We start from the raw sequence: 22,670 nt of genomic DNA, 5'->3' as shown, positions 1-22,670 counted from the left end.
TATTTAGTTCATTAAAGGTAACTCGATACTTTTTTTAAGTCTTGTGCCAGTAACTGTTTCCAGATGCAACTTTCTTGTTATTTCAGTGGAGTACACAAGGAACAGTATTGTTTGACATTTCTTGCAGATTCTCCTTTAACAGCCTGCAGATGTAATTTTTATAAAGTTGAACTTCTTGCATTTTTAAATGCTGTTTACATTGCTAACACTGTTTAAGGAGCTGGTACATGACGTTTATTTAAGCTGAACTCTAAGGATTTAGAACATTGAAAACAGAATAATATTATTGCTGGTTTACAAATTCTAATTTAATTCTTCTGTATGTTTAATATTTCAGGCTTTTTATTGCAATAAGAGGCACAGAACCAGAAAGGGTTGTGTTACAGAAAGACATTACTACAACTTCAAGTTACATAGTTAAGATTAGAGTTGAAAATTTATTTCCAGTTTATTTAATGCCCCACTACAGATAATTCTGTTGCCTTTACAGACACTGAAATGTTTGAACCATACTGGTCTGATGAATTTTAACTAATTTCAAAACAGTACAGAGTCTGGTAAAAGTCCTTAGAGGGAACACTTACTGTTGTCAAACTGATTTCTTTATATTCCACATTCCGGATAATCAAAGCCTACTAACTGGTTTTGTATGAAAGTTAATATTGTGTCTAGACAAAATATATTTCCTTGGGACAAAAACAGAGAGAATAACTGATAATACAAAAAAACCCCCACAAAAACAAAACCCAACCACCACGAAACCAACTTCTTCACTGAGCAAATTACATGGAGAATGACATTCTTGCACGTTGTAGTAAAAAAATATTCATGTTCACAGCAAGAACTATAGCTTGACACGGGGGTCTGCACTCTTAATTATGAGTTTTTTGTCACTTAATCCAGACTGTTTTCAGTGTTATTAAATGACAACCAAATGGATATGCACAATGGATCACCAGAACCAGTGAATCTTTGTGCAGTATTCCAAGCACTGAACTATAAGGATTCTTTTAAAGTGGATGCAATCAGAAACATTGACTTTGGGGGGGGGGGGGGGGAGGGGGGGGGGGGGCGGGCAGGGGGCAGGGGGCGGGGAAGGTACCTGAGTACTACATTAAGGAGATACCAAAGTAAATAGGTGGAGAGAGATGGTAGCAGGTGCATTGTGTCTGGCATGTGTCTGAAGTAGCATAAAAATTTTATTTATGAGTGAGTACATGATGATTTTCACCAGAGGGGACTATATAGAATAGGGGTAACTGTCATATGCATGACAAAAGGTTGACTGGTGGAAATCCTATCCTTGTAAAAAGGACTAACAGGATTAGGAAGGTGAGAGACTGTAGTTTCATCAGCCTTTCAGCTGGAAGCAAGTTTTCAAGGGTTTTCTTGGAGCTGCTCAGAGTGAAAAGAAATTATACACCTCAAAGTTTCATGCCTCCTGTCATAGTAGATCAGATAGCATCTCTGTAGCAAAGCTTCTGGACCATGGTAGAGCCTCCTAAAGTCTCAAAGCTTGAGTCTTGTGGTGCTGCTGAGAGCTGTTTACTTGATAGATATAATCTGAGTAATTGACTGTTACAATCCCCAACTCATATTTGCTTTATAAAATGGTACTCTGGAGCTGAAAATCCAGTGTAGTTGTGTTCACAGTAAAGCAATTCTCACGTGCAAAAATGCTCTACCACCTGCCTGAGCAGGGCATGTGACTTGTCTCATCCAGTTTGTCTGGGCTAGGTGACACTCTTGGTCATAACACCCCAGAGGTGGCATTTTGTCAGGATGTCACACTTCAGCAGCCCTTTCCATAGAGGTAAGGAATGAAGGCCACCACTGGCTAAGGAATCCACTGTTTCAGGACAGCTTCTTGCAGGGAGTGAAGAAACTGTCCTTATGTTTGAGTTGTGTCTACATTATTACACTAGTATCATGCTTAGGTAGTTGGTATTATTAGCACTTCAAAGCTATGCTTTCTTTTTGCACATATTTGCAGAGGATCTTAGAAATATTACACAAGGAAGTAAACCATGCAGTTTTCTCCTTTAATGGAAAGAAATGGAATGAGGATTAGAACTGGTTTTTTTCAAACCTTACTACATAACCTTGGTACACTGAGGGGATGCATTGCATGATGGTCAGTTTAGGGTTTTTCCTGACAGTACCTGCTGGCTTTGGCATTTGGAGAACAATGTGTTGCTGCTCTCCCCCCGTGAGATGCTTTCGTGCCAACTGTTAAGCAATGAACTAGGTACACATGATACTTTAAGTAAGTTCCAGTTTTCTTAGAGGTTGATTTTTTTCTCTTTCCCTCTAATTAGGAACACATATATAGTTGAAGGAACCATAGGAAGAGAAGGAATAATTAAAGCTACAGTCTAGAACTGAGAAATAATGAATTCAGGATGAATATCAGGAAATACAGTTCAATAGAGAAACGGTAAGGCTTAGCCTCACAGAATGTGTTTGGAGTAGCTTTAAACATAGAAAGCAACAATAAAATTGGATGCAGTACTCAGCAGCCCAGTGCCAAAATCCCAAGTTCCATCCTTTGCCCCAAATGCTGAAAAGACAGGTTCATCACAGCCGCAGGTGTCATGTCCTTCAGCAGCAGTGCCTTTGGCCAACCTTGGAGCAGCATTTAATGGGCTCTGGAGATAATCCCCTAAAGTCATCCTCAGCTGAGAGAAGGCTGAGTCTGTGAGGAAGGAGAAGAATTCAGAGCAAACGCACCTAGCTCACATTAATGGGCTTAGATCTCGCAAAAGCCATTTTTTATTTCTTTGGTATGATCTTCTTCCTCTTGTGTTCAGCAACAAAATCTGCTATGGAAGTGGATAGACTGGATCTATTCTTAGCTATCTGAACGGCTGGTTTTGTGCTGTTGTAATGTTTGGTGGTGACCACAGGTTCATATGTGTGGAAAATTTTCCAGAGGTATCTCACAGAAGAATAACTTACTTGCTCTAGTGAGCTGAATCCTGGAAAATTCTCTATCTAAAGTGAGACATGTCTATCAGCTTCTTACCATACTACAAGCCCATCTTAGTATGGGCCACCGTCCCACAAACTGTTAATTGTAAGTAATACATGAACCTGCAGAACGCCATGTATTTTTCTTTTGGAAATTATATTAACCCTCTATATCGTTGCCAGAAAACAGAAAGAGCAGTTTGCTGATCTCTGGTGTCAAATATATTGTGAACATAAATAAATAAAACCTGATTTCAGGAACATGCCCACCTGATAAAACAAGCCACATATTTGGCCAGGAAGGGCAGACTTAAAAGTATACTTGTGTGTAACAAGTTCACAGGATAGGTAAACTAACTAGTCCCTTTATATAGTCACTCACTGAAAATAACTTTCTTTGGCATACTTGTCCCAGCTGATAGTAAGGCTCTTTACCTGTTAGAAACAACTCTACTCTCATCTCCTCTGCGTTTGAAGAGGCTAACAAGTGCATTGCTTGTCCAAGGCAGTTTAGCCATTAGTGTGCAAGAGAAGGCAGGATGTTTGCCCCATATCTGTACCATCGGAGAAACCCAAATTCAAACACCAGGATCAGAACAATCACTGATTAGTAGGGTCTTTGACAAAGGAAAAATTAAATCCTGCTCCAAAAAATACCTTCAAGTACATTTATGCAGTATTTGTGCTGTATTCTAGTACTTAGTCTAGGGCTTGCAATGTATTCTACTACTCCAGGTTTAAGTTTACATTAGCAATTGAAAGTCAGAATCTGGGCAGCATTATACTGGCTGTCACAACGTATCTAAGATCAATCTCATTCCTTCAACTATTAATACTGTTTTGTTTCCCTTTGAAATCATGAACATTAATACTTGTTTCTCCATTTCTTTTAATAATTCCCCTGTATTCTGTCAGTGGATTGGCATGAATCATTTGTTAGTTTGTTAAAGTATCATTTTATGGCAAAGTGAGCTCTTACACCATTTTTCCTTTACGAACATGTCTTACCTGGTAGGAGTTTAGTAATGGTTTGATTTTATGTTTTTCTTCTTTCCAACACTTGTGAGAGTGCAGCTATCTGCTTTCCTAGGATAGATATTAATGTGGGTTTTGCCTGTGAAATCTCAAAATAAATGGTAACTGCAACAAACACAAAAAGAGGGTACTAATAAATTAGAGCATTACGTATTTATACGGGCAGGTTAGATGGTGTATGGTTAAGAGGCAGCTGATTTTAGTATGAGAGAGTTCTTTGTTTGAAGCTATGGGGGCTTTTTGTTTGGAAAAAAGTTTTTAAGGCTCTAGCAGACATTACAGTGGAGTTAGACATATAAGGACTGAGTAGAACAAGCTTCCTCACACGGTGAACTCTTTAGAGCAGGAACTATTCTGTTTTACATTTGTATAGTTGGCACAGCAGTGCCCTGTGCTAGTGTCCTGCTATGTGACTCACTCTTGGATAGAAAATCCAGATAGAAAATCTTTGCATGGTTACAAAAGTTGTTCTGGATGACAACAGTGAAAGGCATTTGGAAGCTGGTATCCTTACTAGACTGGAGAATTGAGGTGCACAGTGAATATAAGTAAAAACTGGCAACGTTGCCATTTTTTAAGTCAGCTTACTCTGGTTTTTTGGGGCTAGATTTAGTACTGTGTGACTATATAGGTTGAGGAGGAACTACTAAATATAGGCTAAGGTCACAGTGATGGTATAGCTTCAAAAATGCACAGTTTGTATTGCTTTGTTTAGGACGGCATCTTTTTCTTCCTAAGTGTCTTGGCAGCACGGAGAGTTGGTAATCTTGTTAGCAGTAATGCCTTAACAACTTTCTTGTGACTTAACATAACTCCCAAATCTTCCTATCGGCCATGCAAGTCTGTGTCTGTCAGTCTGACTAGGATCTGCCATGAATTTTTTGATTTCTTTTTAATTAACTTTGAGCAAGAGTTTGGTGTGTAATTAACACAACTCTATGTACTGCTGAAAGTAGATGGATTCTGCAGCTTAAAAAAAAAGCTGCTTCAGAGTTTTTAAGGCTAGGGAGATGATCTGAGCATCTGTTCTGACACAAACTCCATGGTTGTCATAGGCCACAAAATTTCCCTCCATACTCCCATTTTTGTCTGAATCTTCCTTCTTCCAGAAATGCATATAGTGTAGGTTTAAACACAGCAAAAGAGAGAAATTTGCTATGATCACTGGTAAATTATTGCAATGTCTGATCATTCTTTTAAGTGTTCAGTTTTTAAATCAAGAAACAAAGCGATGTCTCATTTCTAATTTGAATTTATCTGGTTTCTTCTTCCATATACTACTTGTACTTGATAGAATGGCTTTGTAATCAAGATACCTTTCTATCTCTTTTTTTCTCAAAACTTGGCAAGTTAAGCTCCTACTAAATTTCTCTCCATAATGCACTTTATCCAGCTCTTGGAGGACTGGCATTTGTTTTGGTTTGGTTTGGTTTTCTTTTTAATACCTCCTTTTTAGCTGCTGATTGTTGAATTACCCTATTTAGAAAATAGGCAGCAGAACTGTATGTCAGTATCAGCATCAGTGAGATGAAGGTCACCTTCCTATTGCTGTGCTTACTGGAGGTCATTGGTCCTCTTCCTGCCTCAGTGGAGCTCATGTTTGTTACTGCTGTATTAAACCTTCAGACCTTCTGAAAATAGAGCATCCCGTGCTGCCCATGGATGGTTGTCGCTTCATTATCTTAAGGCCCATTTTCTTTGAGTGAATAGAACTCACCTTAACAAGTAAATGACATTGCTTATGCAGACTGACCTGTTTTCTTTCTCTTTCTGTCTTTTCCCTTTCCAGCAATCTTTCTATCATCTTTAAGCTGATCACCTTTAATTTGTTAATACTGCTACATCACAGATACTGATAACTTGAATAACTTTTCAGTAATATTGAATATTGAATATCTATTCAATAATATTGAATAACTTTGGTCCTAATCTGATCACAGAAGAAATCCACCAGAAACATAACAAGTGTTGATGTCCTATTGTCACTTCATGAGATCTTTATTTTGGCAGCTCTAACTCTTCCTAAATTAATGTCATTACTATAGTAATAGAGCATTAATTACAAGCAGAATAATGTGAGATAACACAAACATTATACAGGTACATTTGCCAGTTAAATGTGTAATCTAATGAGTAATTAACATAGGTTTCTTACATTGTTTTCATTAAAACCCTATCAATTATCAATAATTAAATTTGACATTTTTTCTTCCCTGAAACTCCTGTGAGTTTTTTCACTACTTTGCCTGTTGTCATTGTAACTGTAGTCAATATTTTCCAGGTCAACCCACTTGCCGTTTTTAAACATGACTGTGACACTAGCACATATTTGCACTTTCCCATACAATTTGTGAGTTATTAACACTGTGGGCCAATTAGTTCCTTAACAAAATTTTTATGGGTCCTAGGCACAATTTCTCAGGGCCTAGTATTTATTAATATTGCCTAAATACTCTATAGCACTTCTTTATCCCATGGGCTGCCAATGAGAAAGACATAAACTTCAGTCTGCATGATGGATAGGAGTCAGGATGTTGGCCAGATAGATGCCAGTGCAGGGAATCAGACTCAGGAGCTTTTTTTTATTGGTTTGTGTATTTGTTTTATAGTTGAAGTTGACTTTCTGTGGTGTTTCATGGAAAGAATGCAGAAGCCTACAGATATTTTAAACTGGCTTGCACTATTTTTGAGTAAGTCAGAGAATCCTTTAATAGCTCAAAATGCAATGGAAAGGCTTTGTGTATCTAAACAAGAAACTCCAGTAAACTGTCAGCTTTTGTGGCTGTTAAGGTCTTCTCTAGAGCTGCACTAGTTCTGAAGTCGAAGTGGGAGATCCCGGTATTCATGTTTACTCCAATCCTGCACTTTGTGACAGTGGTTTTAGACTGTCTGTGGGCTGGTTCCAAAAAAAAAAGTAGAGGGATGGGGGGACAAAACGGATAACAATTTTTTTCTAATTGACTGGGATTTGTGAAGTGCTGGAATTCAGAATACCCAGCTGGATATTATTGTGCCAGTTTTGGCTTTCTTGAAGTTATGAAAAAATAAGCTTGTTTCAGGCCATAAAGGAGTTTTACAGAGGAAATACCAAATTCTTCGTTGAAAGACATTTGGCCTTCTAGCCCCGGGAATTGACTGTAGCTCTAGATCACAGAACACAGGCCTGTTGGGGAGTTTCCTATCCTAGTGAAATCTCATCGCCAGTTTAGGTTTGGGTTTTTTTCTGGTTTTCTAATAAAATGAGGTTTCTACAGCCATGTGCCCTTTTGGCCTTCCCTTATACTCCTGACCCAATCTGGTTAATACGTTTTTGAACAACTGGCCAATTTCACACTAAGTCCTTGTAGTCCACAGTTTCATGAAAATTAGTAGCTAAATAAAGGAGAATCACCCAAATTATCTCATTTCCCCTTCACTGTCCACTGAGGGCAGACTGCCACCATTGCACCTGGCGGTAGCAACAAGCCCAGCAATCCTCATGTACTTTGTATGTGCTGTTCCAGCATAGCTGCTGGGGAATATGAAGAAGTGGAAGGGAATAAGATACAGATCACTGCTGCAGGGGGGTAGGAGTCAGAAGAAAGAGGATGCAGCCCTTGAAAAAAACAGGTTTCCTTCATCCTCCTTCTCACAAAATACCTTAATTAAAATTAATCACATATATGTATTTTTTTGGAAGGAGTAAGACTGACAGTATTTCATGAGGACTGTGATTCCAGTGGACAAAGCCAAATGCAGGTTCTTTCAGGCCTCTGCCATGCACCCTGGCCAGGGCTAGATTCTAAACGCAAAACTAACATGCATATGGTGAGTTGTGGATTGTCATGAGAAAGCCCTAGGTTTTGCTTCTAGATTTTAGCATAATTGCAGAGAATGATTTGTTGTTAGGGTGGGATGTTTCTGTTTGTATATGCTGCATAAGGAACTGTTTCTCATAATCTGTCAACTTATATTGCTGCAGTATGCTGTATGGACAACACTGCAACAGTACGAGTGGTGAGGAATAACTCTGTCACGTTTGTCTTCAATGAGCTGAGGAAGGGCTTTTGAGCAGGTAGAAAACTCAAGTGGAAACTAAAGTAAATGCTGCTTTGTTCCAGTTCCTTAATGATCCAGTGATCCTTACAAGTCAGACTCCTTTCCTGCAGTAAGACAGCCAGAGATCTCTTTTATATGTATGTGTCTGTTCCATAGTTTATGTTCTTGTGCAATAGCAATTTTAGGTTCTAATATGTGATCCTTTCTAATCATGTTACATAGATTTATACAAATTCTTAGACTGGAAGTTTTCTTTGGCTTGCTCTACAATTGACTCTTTAAACAGCAGAGACATGTGAATTTATATTTGCTAGATGACTGCAAGAATACTTTTCTAGTGTCCCTCCTCCATTTGGAATGGAACTGTAGCTCGTGATATTTTTGGCTCTAGCCTGACTCATGCAGAAGAGTTGCCTCAGGGAAGGCACGTGGCTTTTCTTTTCACCCTGTGGGCAGCTGAGAACATGTGAGTGAGGGGTCAGTGCTCCTCTCCTGAGATAGTTTTCGTGTTGTTTCTCAGGGGGAAAACAGTAATTATTTAGAGCTTCTTGATTTTGTGGAGGATGATGACAAGGGAAAAAATTAATTTTCTTCTAACTCTTGTGTGTGTCTGGCAAACCAGATTTGTTGGGAACCATTTATATGTTTTTAATAAGATTTGTCTTGCATAATAACATCCAGTTTTACAATGAGGGAAAATCTGAATGCCAAAAGTAAATTGCCATGTCAGAACTGAGGTCTAGCCTCTAAAGGGACCCAGTAAATGTCCAAAGCTATTCTGATAGAGGCTTTTCTTTTCAAGGACCGTTGTCACCTGTGCCTGTGCCACATCACAAGGGATATATTTGATGGGGAGCCTGGGATCAGACACTGAAAAACAGAAGGCAGCCACCAGTTAACATAGAGAGAAATGTGGGAAATAGCAGGAGGTGCTAGGAAATGTCTTTATGTCTCAGGACACAACAGAAATGTCTAAAAGAGATCATCTATCCAGTCTTGCCATTAATTAGAAAAGACTGTGAGAAAGGTAAATGAAGGAAGGGGGGAAGGTATTACCATGGCTGAAATAAGCGGAGGGTGGAGGCATTTCTGAACAAGCAAACAGCAATGGGTGGAAGTGCACAATGTCTCAGGCTGTGTTTAGGGGACAGGCCAGGCTTTCCAGTGAGGAATAAGAAAGCAAACCCACACTTCATCGTCACTTAATGAGGGATATTTGCATGGGGAAATTCTGGAGTGTTTTAATTGGGGTTCTCCCCAGGGAGCAAAGTATTTTGTTGTTCCAAGCTATGCAAGTGAACATAAGGGATTAGGTAAACCATGGTTCTTCTTCCTCATCCTCCAGCTACTGGGAACAGTTTCTGTCTTGGTTCACAGAGTTTGATTTTTTAAGAGGAAATGTATTTCCCTTGGGTAATACCAAGCTTCCCTTGGTGACTACAGAACTTATGTCGCATCCTGTTTCTGCAAACCTGATTAAGTCAACTTTTGCTTTTTTGCTTGAAAAGAAATGGATTTGTTGCACTAACAAATTTGCTGCTGATATATTGGACTTTCTAATGGATGTTTTACAGTACCAGACACTTGTTCTTTTAAGTAAATCAAGCAAAAAGAAAATGTCTGTCAGTGCCATTTTTAAACTGGGGCGCTAAAATGAAGTTCTGTTTTCACATGTGGATGCTCATGGGAGTGTTAGAGTTAAGGCTGATTTAAAATATTGCAGATGGACCCTTTTACAGTCCTAGTACTAGCACTTTTGGAAAATTATCTGAGTGAGGACTTCTTATCCCTGCTAAGAACAGCAATAAAGATTCTGCTCTGGGACATCTCTACTCTCATCCATTACCAACTTTAGCCCTGCAGGAACAGCTTTGAGTATCCTAGGGAACAGCAATATGATTCACTTTATCGTTGTTTTTATTTTATTCAGCATTAATTCTTCCAATTCTGATGAATTTTTTGAGAACAAAACATAATTTTCTAGCAGTGAAGATCACCTGTACTAAAGGATTGGACCAGTTGATGCATTCTGTTCCTTAATAGCACTAAGGATTTTGTGAACTGCAACATAATACCCATTTCGTCTCTTCTCCCCTTCTATTAGGGACACTGTGTTCACTTACCATTGAGAAGGCCATGCCTGAAGATGGGGGTGAATACAAATGCATAGCTGAGAATGCAGCAGGAAAAGCCGAATGTGCTTGCAAAGTGCTGGTAGAAGGTAAGTACTTTTCTGGATGTGGGAAAATCCTTCCTTAGAACTTCCTTGTTCCCCCCTTTATTTTTCAATACCAGCTTTTATGAACCACATACACAAAAAAGAACTCTGCCCCCTTCCCTTCTGCACTTTTCAGTCAATATGTAATTAAATGTCTACCATAAAGGAGCATAAGCGCAGAAACAGTACAGAGCCACGGGCTCTGGCTGCTTTGTGCATTAATCTATGTTTTCCTGCTGCTCACTGGATTCCTGCAATGTTTTTAGAGCAGTAAGTTGAACCCATGAAGATCTATTTCTGAGCTGTATGTATTCTTTAAGAGCACATAAGAATTCGATGTGTGAGCCTGGGTACCAACCAGTCTGTGTACCAGTCTGCCTCAGAGCCATGTATGGCACATTTCTCAGTCTAGAACTTTCAATTCTTTGCATTCACTGGCGTTTGGTCATTTGGTTTTTCTAGTGGAAGTAAGCAAAAATAAACAGATTAGCAGCTTAACTACCCTCGTATGCCAGAGCCTTAGAACATGGATAATTTGCTGACTGAGGTACCCGTTTTCAGCCTCAGTCATGCTGATGACACTGTACTCTTGCCAAGTAATCTTGGCCTTGGGGAAATATTTTGTCATGAGGTTGAGAGCACAGACTTTTAAAACTGCTGTGAACTTTAAGTAACAAAATATGCTTCTTACCAGCTCACCTTCTGGTGAGCTCGTTCTTGAATACCATGGTAATTTCCGTTGTATCTAGAAAGAACACAAAACTAAACAACAAGTCCAGTAACTTAAATCTTGGGTATCAAGCCTTAACAACTGTGTTATAGATGTGGTATTTGGGGCAGGATGTCTAAAAAAACCAAACCTATTATCTGTTTTCCTAATGTAGTATGAGACAAAAATATGATCCTGTAACTCCACGAGTAAGGGTCAGTCTTCATGTAGCTGGAAAAAGAATTAATTACACATATAATTACAATTAATTATATTGGTTCCTGTAATAGCACCTTCTGTGATACTATGGTCATAATGTAGCCTGGCTTAGATACTTGATAAGCTATTGGTTGTATTTCTATATTTTAAAGTAGTAATTTTTACCAGTGCTGAAGTTCAAAGAAGACTATCAAGAAGAGGCTTGAAGCAAAATCTAGTACACTGTAACACCTTAACTACCACAGATACAGAGCGTTAAAGGATCAGATAATCCAGCACTTAGCACAGAGTAGTTCCCCAGAGCTGCCTTAGCATCTTTTAAGTATCTCAGTCAACTGTATGTTTTTTTTCCTTTGACTTTGTCTTCTGATCTCCTTCAGGTAGTTGCTTTTCTTCCTGAAGCCTACCTAAGCATATTTCCCACTTCCAATTTCCTGCTGGGCAATGCATGTTCTCGGAGGCTGAAGGTAGAATTTGGCTTGCAGTCTTGATCATGGGAGGCTGTCTGCTCATGACAGACTCATTGCATGATTATGTGAATGGCATTACATCAGGTGTCGGGCTCACTCTGGTAGTGGCCCCCATGGCATTAGAAGCTCACTGCTCACTTGATGTTGGGCACCAGAATGACCACATTCCTTACCTTGGTACTGGCTGCCTTATCTGCCTTTTCCATTTCTACCAGCATGCTTTGTATGGATGAGAAGAGGTTTCTGAGGAATGGCACCACAGCAAGCTCCACCTATTTAGGAGAGACGCCATTTGATATCCCATGTCTGTGATTAGCAGAGGGGATGACTGTTATTTTTAAATTAGAATTGTGGTCTAAAACAACCATTAAAAAATGCTCTGTTCTATGCAGTCTGCTGTCATCATCCCAGATGCTGATTTTTAGACTCCACAAGTAACCATAAATATCATTCTATTCCTTTCAGCCCCACAGACTCAAATTGGATTGAAAGAATGTTTGACTTTGGTTGTCAGATTAGGTCAGGGACAAATCTGTAGAATCTGAGTGTCTGAACTCAGATCTGGCACAGCCTTGTGCTCTGAATTGCTTGCTGGGAGATTGTAAATTCCCATTAACCTTTTAGGAAACTTTGATGAACTTTCATGCTCTGGCACCTGAAATAGTAGTATTTCAGTAGGTGACTGAAATAGGTGATTCCATAAAATTCATGTTATCTTTTCTCTGGTAATTAAATTCCAAACCGCTATCTCATGTACAAATCCTCTGAAAGATGAGTATTTGAAAGCTATAAATTGATACAGCTATTGCTGAGATCATAATCCAGATAATCCAGATCAAAATCCATTAATTTTCTTCCAAAAATAAATGTCAGAATCAAACAATCTAACAAGTGGAGCTTGTTAGAATTTGCAATGTATGACATGCTCAGCCTGGGAAAACATTGCTGAAAAAAGGTTGCACCTTCTAGTTATAGATGTCTATGTCATACGCGATACACATGGAAGAGAGCTTGTATTGACTCTTAGCTGTTGGTGGAGCCTGCAGTGCTGAGTGGCTCCTGAATATGAGCTGCGCAACCTTGAGAATAAGGAAATTCATCAAATTTGAGTTCTGTGGTGTTCCTTTTGCCATTTTTATTCAGGAATGAACCCATATGTAACAATATCTTCTTGGAAAGATTTAAATATTCAGAGGAAATGCTACTTTTCAAAATGTGTTTACCTACATAGATCACATAGACAATGGAATAGAAAAATGACATGGCAAGAGATTCTTTTGGATTAAATGATACTTCAGATATGCCTTTGTTTCGTTCTTCCATGCACTGCCTAAAGCAGCTTTGTGCACATTGTACTTTGTCCTTTTCATTTAAAATAGACCCATCAGCTTAGATGGCACCTCTTGTCTAGTTGCTTTCTCAGGTTCTCAGTGCAGCTGCTTTCATAGAGGGCTTTTCTCTCTCTGCTCCCTTTTCCTTATAGAATGTGACATTCTCCAGCAAGGCCGTTAAGAAAATCTTTCTTAAAAAGCAGAAGGGAAGCAATTTCCTCTAAATTTCAACAAAAATCCAAAACAAACTGACGTTAATAGGCAGCTTTTTCATTATTGATTTTCAAATAAGATTTCTATTTTTTTATTTGTTTTGATTGCAGATGCCTCATCCACAAAGACCTCAAAGCCTACTGAGAAGAAGACCAAGAAGCCTAAGACCACACTTCCCCCTGTGCTGCCAACAGAGAGTAAGTGACAGTGATTTTGATTACTTTCTTTCCAGTGGAAACAAAAGAGTGCTTTGGCATTCTGTGGTTATTCCCTTCTGTTTGCAGGCACAGTATCAGAAGCTTGTGTTGTTTCTTTAACCCTTGCACATAAATCATGTGAAATAATTTTTTTGCCTTGTGGGAATTAGAACTACGTGCTGAAACCGTGAGGTCAGACCTAGCCCATTGTATTCTCAGTTTTCCATAATGGTGCAATAAACTGATGACACACATTTATTTTGGGCTGCCTCCCAAAAAGCACAGAAATTCTTGAGTAGTTTGGTTCAAGCCATGTTGTGTCCCGTGCAGACAATATACTGTCTTACCATGGGTAGGCAAGGGATCTTGACTGAAATGTGCTGTAGTATAATCTGTCCTCTTTTTTCCATGACGATGAGTAGTGGTTTGGTGAATTTTACACTCCTTGTTTTAAACCTAAATCTTTTACTTGCTTTTAATGCTTTCTGAAATAATTAATCAGCTATAAATTCCCATGTTTGCTACTCTGCATACATGCATTTGTTTAAGGGGAAAATTCAAATGGTAAAGGCAGAACAATAATACCAGTTTAGAAATTCCTAATACTACTACTACTTTTGAAACTAAGTGTCCATGGGATAAAAATATCTTTTATCAAAATAAATATTATAAAAATAGTCTTTTATCAAAAACTGGACACTGAAAGTTGCCTATCGAAGATGTTCGCCATGTTCCTAAAAAAGATGTAAAGACATGGTTCTAATGGAAACAAAGTATTTTATCCAGTGTGCTCTCAAAAAAACAAAACCAAAAACAAACAAAAAAAAACCCAAAAAAACCCAAAAAACCAAACTATAACCTGATTTTCTAGCATGGAACATTTTCAGCTGCTTTCAGCAGGACTCAGTGAAATTTTTTACTGGTTGATAATCACAGGTAATAATTGTGCTTCTGGAATAGCTGACTTGCATAGAGCAATGACCTGAGCTACAGCTGTTTCTGAATTGCTGGCTGAGCATTGTAACTTTCCCTCCAGCCAATCATTTGGGGGTGTGGGAAGGGTCACACCAACATGGTCCACCTCTGCACCTGAGCTTCAAATGTGGTAAATAATAGCAATTAAGAACAATCATTTTGTTCTTGAATATCAATAGAAAAGAAAGATTTAAAGCCATTTAAAGCTCCATGGAATAACGTTTTGAATATTATTTCCTACACACACAAATATTTCCTCTGATCCTCCAGCAGTGTTATCAATAGTAGCTTTCCCAGGAGAAATTGTGAGTTGGGAACTAAGTCTAAATATGTGGATATATTACCTGATCCACATCCTGCTGAAAATCACTGCTTGTCTTGCTGTTGATTTTAATGGAAACTGGATATAGGTAACAAAACAGAAGCTACCAGCTCTGGCTTCAGGAATTATTGGGAAAGGATGGTTGAAATGAGGGTGAATGGTTTTCTTAAGGTTGCTCCATGGCATATTGTATTAGTGTTTAAAGTTCTTAAAGTTCTCATCAGCTCTTTTTTCAAAATACCTTTAAAACATCTTTCCTGTTACACTTAAAACATCAATGTAACTAAAAAGAATGTTAGGAAGCTGGGCTTTGGAAGAGCTTTTGGAGAATTTTGGAAAAATGCACATTTAATTTAAAAAGGATTTGGCTGCAGGGATTCCACAGGTGGTTTTTAACATCTCAGCCTCAGTCTCTGAGGACTGTAGGCATTTGTCTGCTTGAAATGAGTGTTATATTTGTACGTTTGTCAGGGGCAAAATATACAAAACTGATCCAGTAGACGTCATAGTTTCAATTTAAACTGAAATCCCTTTCAGATGTAGAGATTTTAAAGTTCCTTAACTGAAAGAGAGTGGGTTTAACAAGTCAGATATTTGTGCATCTTTTCTGTATTTCCCTCAAAAAGGTTATTAAAGAATGACTGTGAATTAAGGTGTCCCAGTCTAATAAGGAGATAAATTTTTACTCTGATCTCTTCTAGTCTCTGTTGCCACATTACTCACCAACAGTCCTAATGGCAAGCAGAGTGTAAGGAATTATGTTGAAGAACTGCAGAACAAAAATTCCTAATAATCCCACTGAATAAATTCTGAATTTTGAATACTGAATTCATTCACAACAGTATATACTGTATGGGGTACAGAAACTATATACTCTCTGTCATTTTTAGAAATACTTCCCAGGAAAAACATAATCTATACTTTTTCTGTAAGAAAGCACAAGTTAAATTTCATGGTTAGAATCTATGTCAACCTTTTATCCCTTCAGACAAATTATTAAGTGGTCCTCGGGTTTTGCCCTGGTAGAAACCCTCAGGAAGGTAAATAATTTTTAGTTCCTGAAAGGAAAGATCAGTAGATTTCCTTTTGTAAAAGAGAATGAGGTTTTTTGGTATGTTAATCTGTAGAATTACTCACTGTGAGAAAAGTTACTGACCCAGGTCATTTGACTGCTCATTATGACAACATTTTTTATTACTGGAAGCTTGGACTTTGTAGGCTATAGAAATCCAATAGTAAGATTTTGGGGCATTATCTCTTTTGAAATGCAATACATGGTGGACTCGGGTTTAGAACAAGCAGTTGTTTTCAGAAAAACATCTATGAAGGCAGCTTTGTTGCGTTCAAGGTTTCAGAAATCTCTGAATGGATGCTTGCAGTGTTTACATGCAGAAAGGTTGCTCCCATGTTAGCAAATTAGGAAAATTATGATGTATTTCTTTTTGCTTACCATTAATATTCTGTCACCAGAATTTACTGATAGTTATGACTCTGCAGAATGCAATCTGCAATGATAAACAGAATAAATAATGTTTCTGAGATTAACAAACAGATCCACCTTTGAATCTGAGTGGAATCAACCATGAGGAAGAATGGAGGAAGGACACTTCTTTTTTAATGTTGGAAATAGTTCATTCTTCACTGACTGTAGTGACTTAGGCTTTGTCACTTGTGTCTTTGCTGGGTGGATATGAAATGCTACTGAGTTAGAATAATAAAGTGTTACGTTTCTTCTGCAGACGTATAAAAGAGGCAGTGGAAAATTGGAACCTTTCATTATTTATTATACTGCATACTCCATGCTATGCCAGACAATCAGTGGATAATATAAGGGTCTTCTAGTTTAACATAGCCCTGCAACGGAATTACTAAGCCAAAAACACCACTTAAGCATTTCTGTAGAGAGCTTTGAAAGCATCTGCTGTACAGGGATTTGGGCACCCAATTCCCCTTGAAATTAGAAGTTACTTCAGATTAGGCTTAAAGGGAATTACTTATTTCAATTATCAAGGCCACCTGCAAAACCTTCAGTGTCTATTAAATAAATGGTTTTGTTCCATCAGACTGTGGAAAAATCAAAGTGCTGCTTGAGATTTTAAAGAGTAAATACTGATTTGAAGGTTTAAAAATAAATATTCTCTTTTTCAAAAAATCTGCTATTGCTCCACACTTCCTAATATTTGTCCTCCATAATGTGTCTTAAGCTGAGAACCAAAACAGCAGTAAATCATAGCTGGAGTAGTTAGCCCACGATCAGGCACATCCATTTGCAGGTCTAAACCCCAACTTTCTTGATTCTCTGTCTTGTGATTATTTTGCATGCGATATCCAAAATACTACAGATATTTTTTTAAATTGACATGCCAAAAATTTACATAAAACATGAGTTTTCCTAAAGGACTTTTTTCCAAAGGTTTTGTTCTAGATTTGCTGAGGGAAATGGCATATTACAAGAGTTAGATGCTATTTTTTAAACTTCACCAGGGCTGAGCCATGCAACATAACATTACTATAGTAGGAAGAAACTGTATCCCAGTTGTTGCTACTGAGAAAAGAATGGGCTTTCATGTTTTAGAAGATAACCCTCCTAATTGTAAGCATTGGATTAAAGTGTTTGGAAAGAAATGCCCACTGTATTTTGTATGGCTAATTCACAGCACTAATTCCAGTAAATATTAAGAGATGGCAATTATCACCTGTCATACCAGTGGTATGAAAACCTAACAGGATATCCTGGATTCCCTTATCTGAATAAGACTTGTTGAATCTGCTGTTCTCATATCTAAACCTCATATGTTGAAGGGATGACCCAGCACAGAGTTTGGTTTTGCAAATGAAAGTTTTGCTCAGTTAAAAATAAAGTTACATCAAATAACTTCTTCCCTGTATCTTCAAGTAAATGATCCCAAATTGCATTATTTAGCATTATTTGGTATCTTGCTGATATAAATCTTTTACATCTGCTACTATATGAAATGTTTGATTTCATGTCAAACACATTTTTGGTTAAGTAATGATGTACTCTCTTGCTGACAGTTGTTAATAAGATGTCACCACTGACACTGTCCAGATCAAATCCTCTGGAAGGCTGCACTGTTATCTTCCCAGATCTAATTTCTCATCATTACTGGTACTTGAATGCAAGTCTGAGCAGTGGCATCTCTGGAGAAGTATGTCATAAAAGTAAATATGTCAGACAGGACTCCTTATCATGGTGGGTTGCTGTTGTTTTTTTTCCGGGGGGGGCGATTCTAAGCATTTTAATTACTATGGAAAAAATCTGAGTCTGTGGCCAAGTGATTAGCATGCAGCTCTGTTATTTACTCTTCAATAAACAATCTTTTGTTGATTAATAAACAGTCAGATAATCCAAGTGTGCAAGCACCACTTTAAGAAAATGTCGTTAAAACATTAAACTTTGTATGTCCATTTTTGATAATAGATAACTAAATCAGTAATCACTTCAAGTTTTTTGTTGTTTTCCATTCTGTCAACATTATTTGAAGCATGGCACTGATGAATATAAAGAGTTTCAGAGTCTTCATTTCATGTCAGACTGTTTTGTCCTCAGTATAAAACTTGCCACTTTCTAAGGGAAGAACTCAGTTACTGAGAAAGTAACTGATCAGGTCGGAGATGTTCTTTTAATTGCAGAAATAAGAGCACCAAGTAGCAGCTGTGATCTGGTGACTGTGCTGTTGCTGTCCTCTTTGGTCCCTGGGACAGTCTGAGGTGCTTTTGAGGGTCAGTGGGGCTATTCCAACCAGTTCTCAGTCCCATTCATTTCCCAGAAGGTCCATGCTGCTTTACGCTTGGCTGTTGCAAGAAGAACCACGACGTTTTGTGCAGGGGTGCAAGCACTTAGTGTGTTGGAACAATATCAGTTGCATTGGTAGGGAAGCCTCTGACCAAACTTTTTCCAAGAGAAGCTGAAAAATCCCTCCTCTAGTGTATGTAAATAAAATTGCCATGAGCTATTTTTAAGACATGATTTCTCTGCAACTCTGAATAATGAAAAGTGCTGACTTCATTCCTCAAGACTGGGGTCCAAGGGTGAATAACTGTGGCACGAGTCCTAAGAGCCACGTTAGGCTGAAGTAAAAAAGGCAATGTAAGATTTAACTTGATGACTCTGAAGGTTGGTTGCCTCCAGAGATGAAAAGAAAATTCAGTTACTGTTTGTACAAAGACAGCAATGGAGAAACTAATTTGTTGTGTACTTGATTTCTCCTTAATGCCCAGTTCAGCACTGTTTAGCTAATGACGGGTAGGCATTTTGAATCTCTGCAAAATTACTATACAGCTCACACTATACTGACATTTTCTGAGTTAATGTTGGCACAGAACAGTATTTTCCATGTGTTTTTCATACAGTCCATCCTACATATCTGTATGTTGACAGAAGAAGACAGAAATGTTTATTGACTGTCTCACACAGAGAAAAATGAGTACAGTTGTTGCAATGTGGACTTGAACTGAAGAGGTGCCATGCATCATTAATTCCCAGTTAAGTCATTGACTAGAAATTGCAGATCTAGGCATGTAATAGAAGCATTTACCACAGTTTCTTCTCTATAAAACAAGGAACCTAAATCCCATTGGCTTAATTAATGTGCAAAAGCATATAACACTTAGCTTTTCCCACTGAAATCAGTTGGAGGTCCTGAATGTCCAAATGACCTGACAGCATTTTCCTACATAATAGACTGGGTAGCAAGCTAGTAACCTAGTTTGGATTCTTGTTCCTACACACTTGGGCACAGCATTTTGGTATCTAATTGTAGATGTTCTTGCAGCACATGAGAAATATGAAAATTAAATCTATATTTAAGAAACTAACATTGCTTTCGTTCTCCCACCAGAGCTTTTAGTGGAATTCACATGACCTGATTTGTTTATAAGCTCTATTTGATACTGGATCTCTTCTGCACTTCTCAGATTTGCTTTAATTCCAGAAATTGCAGAAATTGCTCAAGCACCGTGCTGCTAAACTGATATGAAATTGTTTCTTTCTCCAGTAGAGGTGTTTTCAAATGCTGTTACTTTCAGTGTACTATATTGCATTATTGAAGCTCTGAGTGTGCTAGTATATGCTAGCTCTCTCTTGACTGGGATGCAAGAGTGAGTATTTCCTGGATTTTTATTCTTGAGAAGGAGGAGGGTGGATTTTTTTCAGTTAGAGGACAATCTCTGCACAATTTAGAAACTAAATATGAGATGCTGCAACAAAATGACAGTTGTTTTTAATGACAAGAAAAAAAAAATCCAACTATTAAAAAGCTTTGAAACACATGAACTCAAAGAACTGAGTTGTATGGTATTTAGTTTTCTAATTTCTGCTTGTCATCAAATTTAAGCCAGGGTTGCTTTCTATGTTATTGTATTTAGATAATAAACAGTTATTTGGAAACAGTATGAGGAATTCGCTCATGGAGAAACAATGAAGTGAAATTGTTTAAGCTTTCAAACCTTGATGAAGTTTTCAGGCTACTGGTGTTTTGTGACTGTCGCAATTAGCACAGGTTCATGAATGTACAAATAAATTGGTAAGTAATGATGTGTTGTCTTTCTCTACTACAGTTGTAGCCATCATCTTTCTCCTATTTCATCGTGTCTGTGCTAATTAATACCTGTAATAAGTTTTTGTTCCATCAATGAAGTCTGTGACAGAAGCAAGGTTAGAACTGAATAATTCATTGCCTTGACCACAAGGCCAAGTTCTGCACTAGGTCTCAGTCAGTCCATGCTTTCTAGCATAGCAGAGAGTAGAGAAGCTTTGCAGTCAACAGTCACCTTTGATTCAGACCCTGATATCTATCCCCAGAAGGGTCTGATGGAGGTTACACTGTAATTCATTTACATGTGGCAGAGAGACACGTCAAAATGTCATGTTCCACATGTCTGAAGCATTCAAGTGAGATAGGGAAGAAGGAGCAGAGACTTGAATCTGGTTTTCCATCTCCTTATATTCTTGTTACCATGATATCTGACACATTACAGACATGACTTCTTTTTTCAGTTTCTCTAAATGGAAACTCTGAAAAAAAATTTAGTTCCTCTCAGATGAAATCTTGAAAAGTTTTGCATGAGGGGAAAATGGTTTCCTATATGACTATAGTGTTAGAGTATGTCATTAGCCCTTCTCCTATCCTGAACTAAAATAAAGCTATTCCACAAACAGACAGGAGCAGGGAAATGTCTTGCTCTTTATGTTAACAGAGTTAGGTACTTATTGTACTTGTTTACCAGGTCCTGAAATCCATCATTATGGAAGACATGCACGTGATTTTAGGCATGTTCCTCAATAAAGACAGTGGGAATTACGGACTGGTTGGAAATGCTATCTTGAGTACTGATGTTTTTTTCAGACCGTAAGTTTTACTTCATGCTTTATGAAAGCAAGTTGTGCAGAGAGCCATTTCAGGGGAGGGCTATGCCTATTTTTAGTAAAATTCCAAAAAAGGGAAACAAAAAGTTAGAGGCTTCTGAACATATCTGCTCTCACAAATTCACCATCAGGGCAAAGAACGGCACAACCAAATGTCCCACAGCTATCAGCCTATATGGGATCTTTACCTTTTTTAGTTTATGTCCCCGCACCCAGGCACAAGCTCTCTAAGAGGCAAACCTGCCTATAAAGTTATGTAAATACCAGCCTTGTGATGTTTACATTAAGTTGTTTCTAGAAGACAGATTCATTTAAGGAGGGAATATTATGTCCTTTATCTTCCAGGCTGGTTTTCAATTTCAGCCTGTTTCAATGTAAATATCAAAAGAGAGACAAACTGTCTTTTTTTCAAAAAGCAGCAGAGGCAGACTTGAACTAACATTCCCAAGAGGTTCTAATATTTTAATGAAAACAGTCATTTGACCTCGTAAGCTTTGGGTAATCTTATTAGATTTTTTTCGCTGTCTCCAGCAGCTTTTCAAACAAAAATTGCATTTCAAAAAGATGCATGTGATGAGCTGGTACTCCTAAGGAAGATCTAAGAAGAGTGGAGTGCACACTACTGGCCAAAGAAGTCTGCTTTACAGACCCAGAGAGACATCCTTGTACTCATCCCCTTCCACAGTGCTCCTGCCTTTCATGTCAGCTCAGGGCTATTTGTGTCTGCAAAACAGGATATTCAGCCAGACCTTCCAGCAACCCTTTGTAATCTGCATGGTTTGATGAAGTCTAGTGACAGTCTGTGTATCCCCAGTTAAGTGAATGTAATGTCCTGGTGGGTAAAAACTAAAAATTAAACAAAAAGTTTGTATTTATATATAAAAAGAAGTACCCTAGCTGAATGAGGTAATAGGTTCGTGTTCTTTGCTTTCCTGCTATGGAAATCTTCATTGAGGTGAGAGCCTTTTGAACTGTCTTAAGCACAGTTCTTCGTTATTGCAGGGCCAGGAGGGGCACCATGCATTTATTCCACTTACAGCGTAAATATAATACCTGGTGGTTCATTATACATCCTAGTCTGTATTGAAACATTGTTCTTTAGCAGTGATTAATTGAATGTCACTGACTGTAGTTGTGAATGAACAAATTATGTTATTGGGGGCCCTTCCATGATGAACCAAGAGCGGCTGACAGTAGGCAAAGAAAAGTGGGCAGGTTATCTGAGTATATAAATATCCATTCTGTGCATGTATTATGCAAAGGCAGAGAATGACATTGTCAGCCAAGACAAAAAAAAATATATTGAGATATTAAGAGTCAGAGTGAAACATGAGCATTTAGAGTCTGATGACTCCACTAGCACCTTGCTTGTTAAGTAAGGTACAGCAACAGATATACAGTGTAGGCCAAGAGGCAATAACTAAGTGAAAATCATGCTGGATTAAGGAATTTGCTTTTCCTCCTATTTGTCTGCAGTGATATTTCTGAAAAATAGCAATAGTATCTGAAACCCAAGGTGGCATTTGACAAACGGTGCTTTTTTCTCATCCCTGGTGCCCTTTGTTCATATGGGGCTTAATGGAAT

At 38.1% G+C, this 22,670-nt stretch overlaps 1 protein-coding gene across 2 annotated transcripts in view; it reads left to right on the top strand.

Annotated features, from left to right (window-relative positions):
* MYLK (myosin light chain kinase) overlaps window positions 1-22,670 on the top strand; it is a 216,812-nt gene that overhangs the window by 143,255 nt on the left and 50,887 nt on the right. For both annotated transcript variants that reach the window (XM_080399726.1, XM_080399727.1), the window contains 2 exons: window positions 10,148-10,264; window positions 13,314-13,400. In XM_080399726.1, the coding sequence (XP_080255852.1) occupies window positions 10,148-10,264; window positions 13,314-13,400 (204 nt within the window). The remainder of the gene's footprint in view (window positions 1-10,147; window positions 10,265-13,313; window positions 13,401-22,670) is intronic.

Source organism: Falco punctatus (genome assembly GCF_963210335.1).
Source record: "Falco punctatus genome assembly, chromosome: 8".
NCBI lineage: Eukaryota > Metazoa > Chordata > Aves > Falconiformes > Falconidae > Falco > Falco punctatus.
The sequence above is the reverse complement of the archived record's forward strand: the minus strand, read 5'-3'. Positions and strand labels throughout refer to the sequence as shown.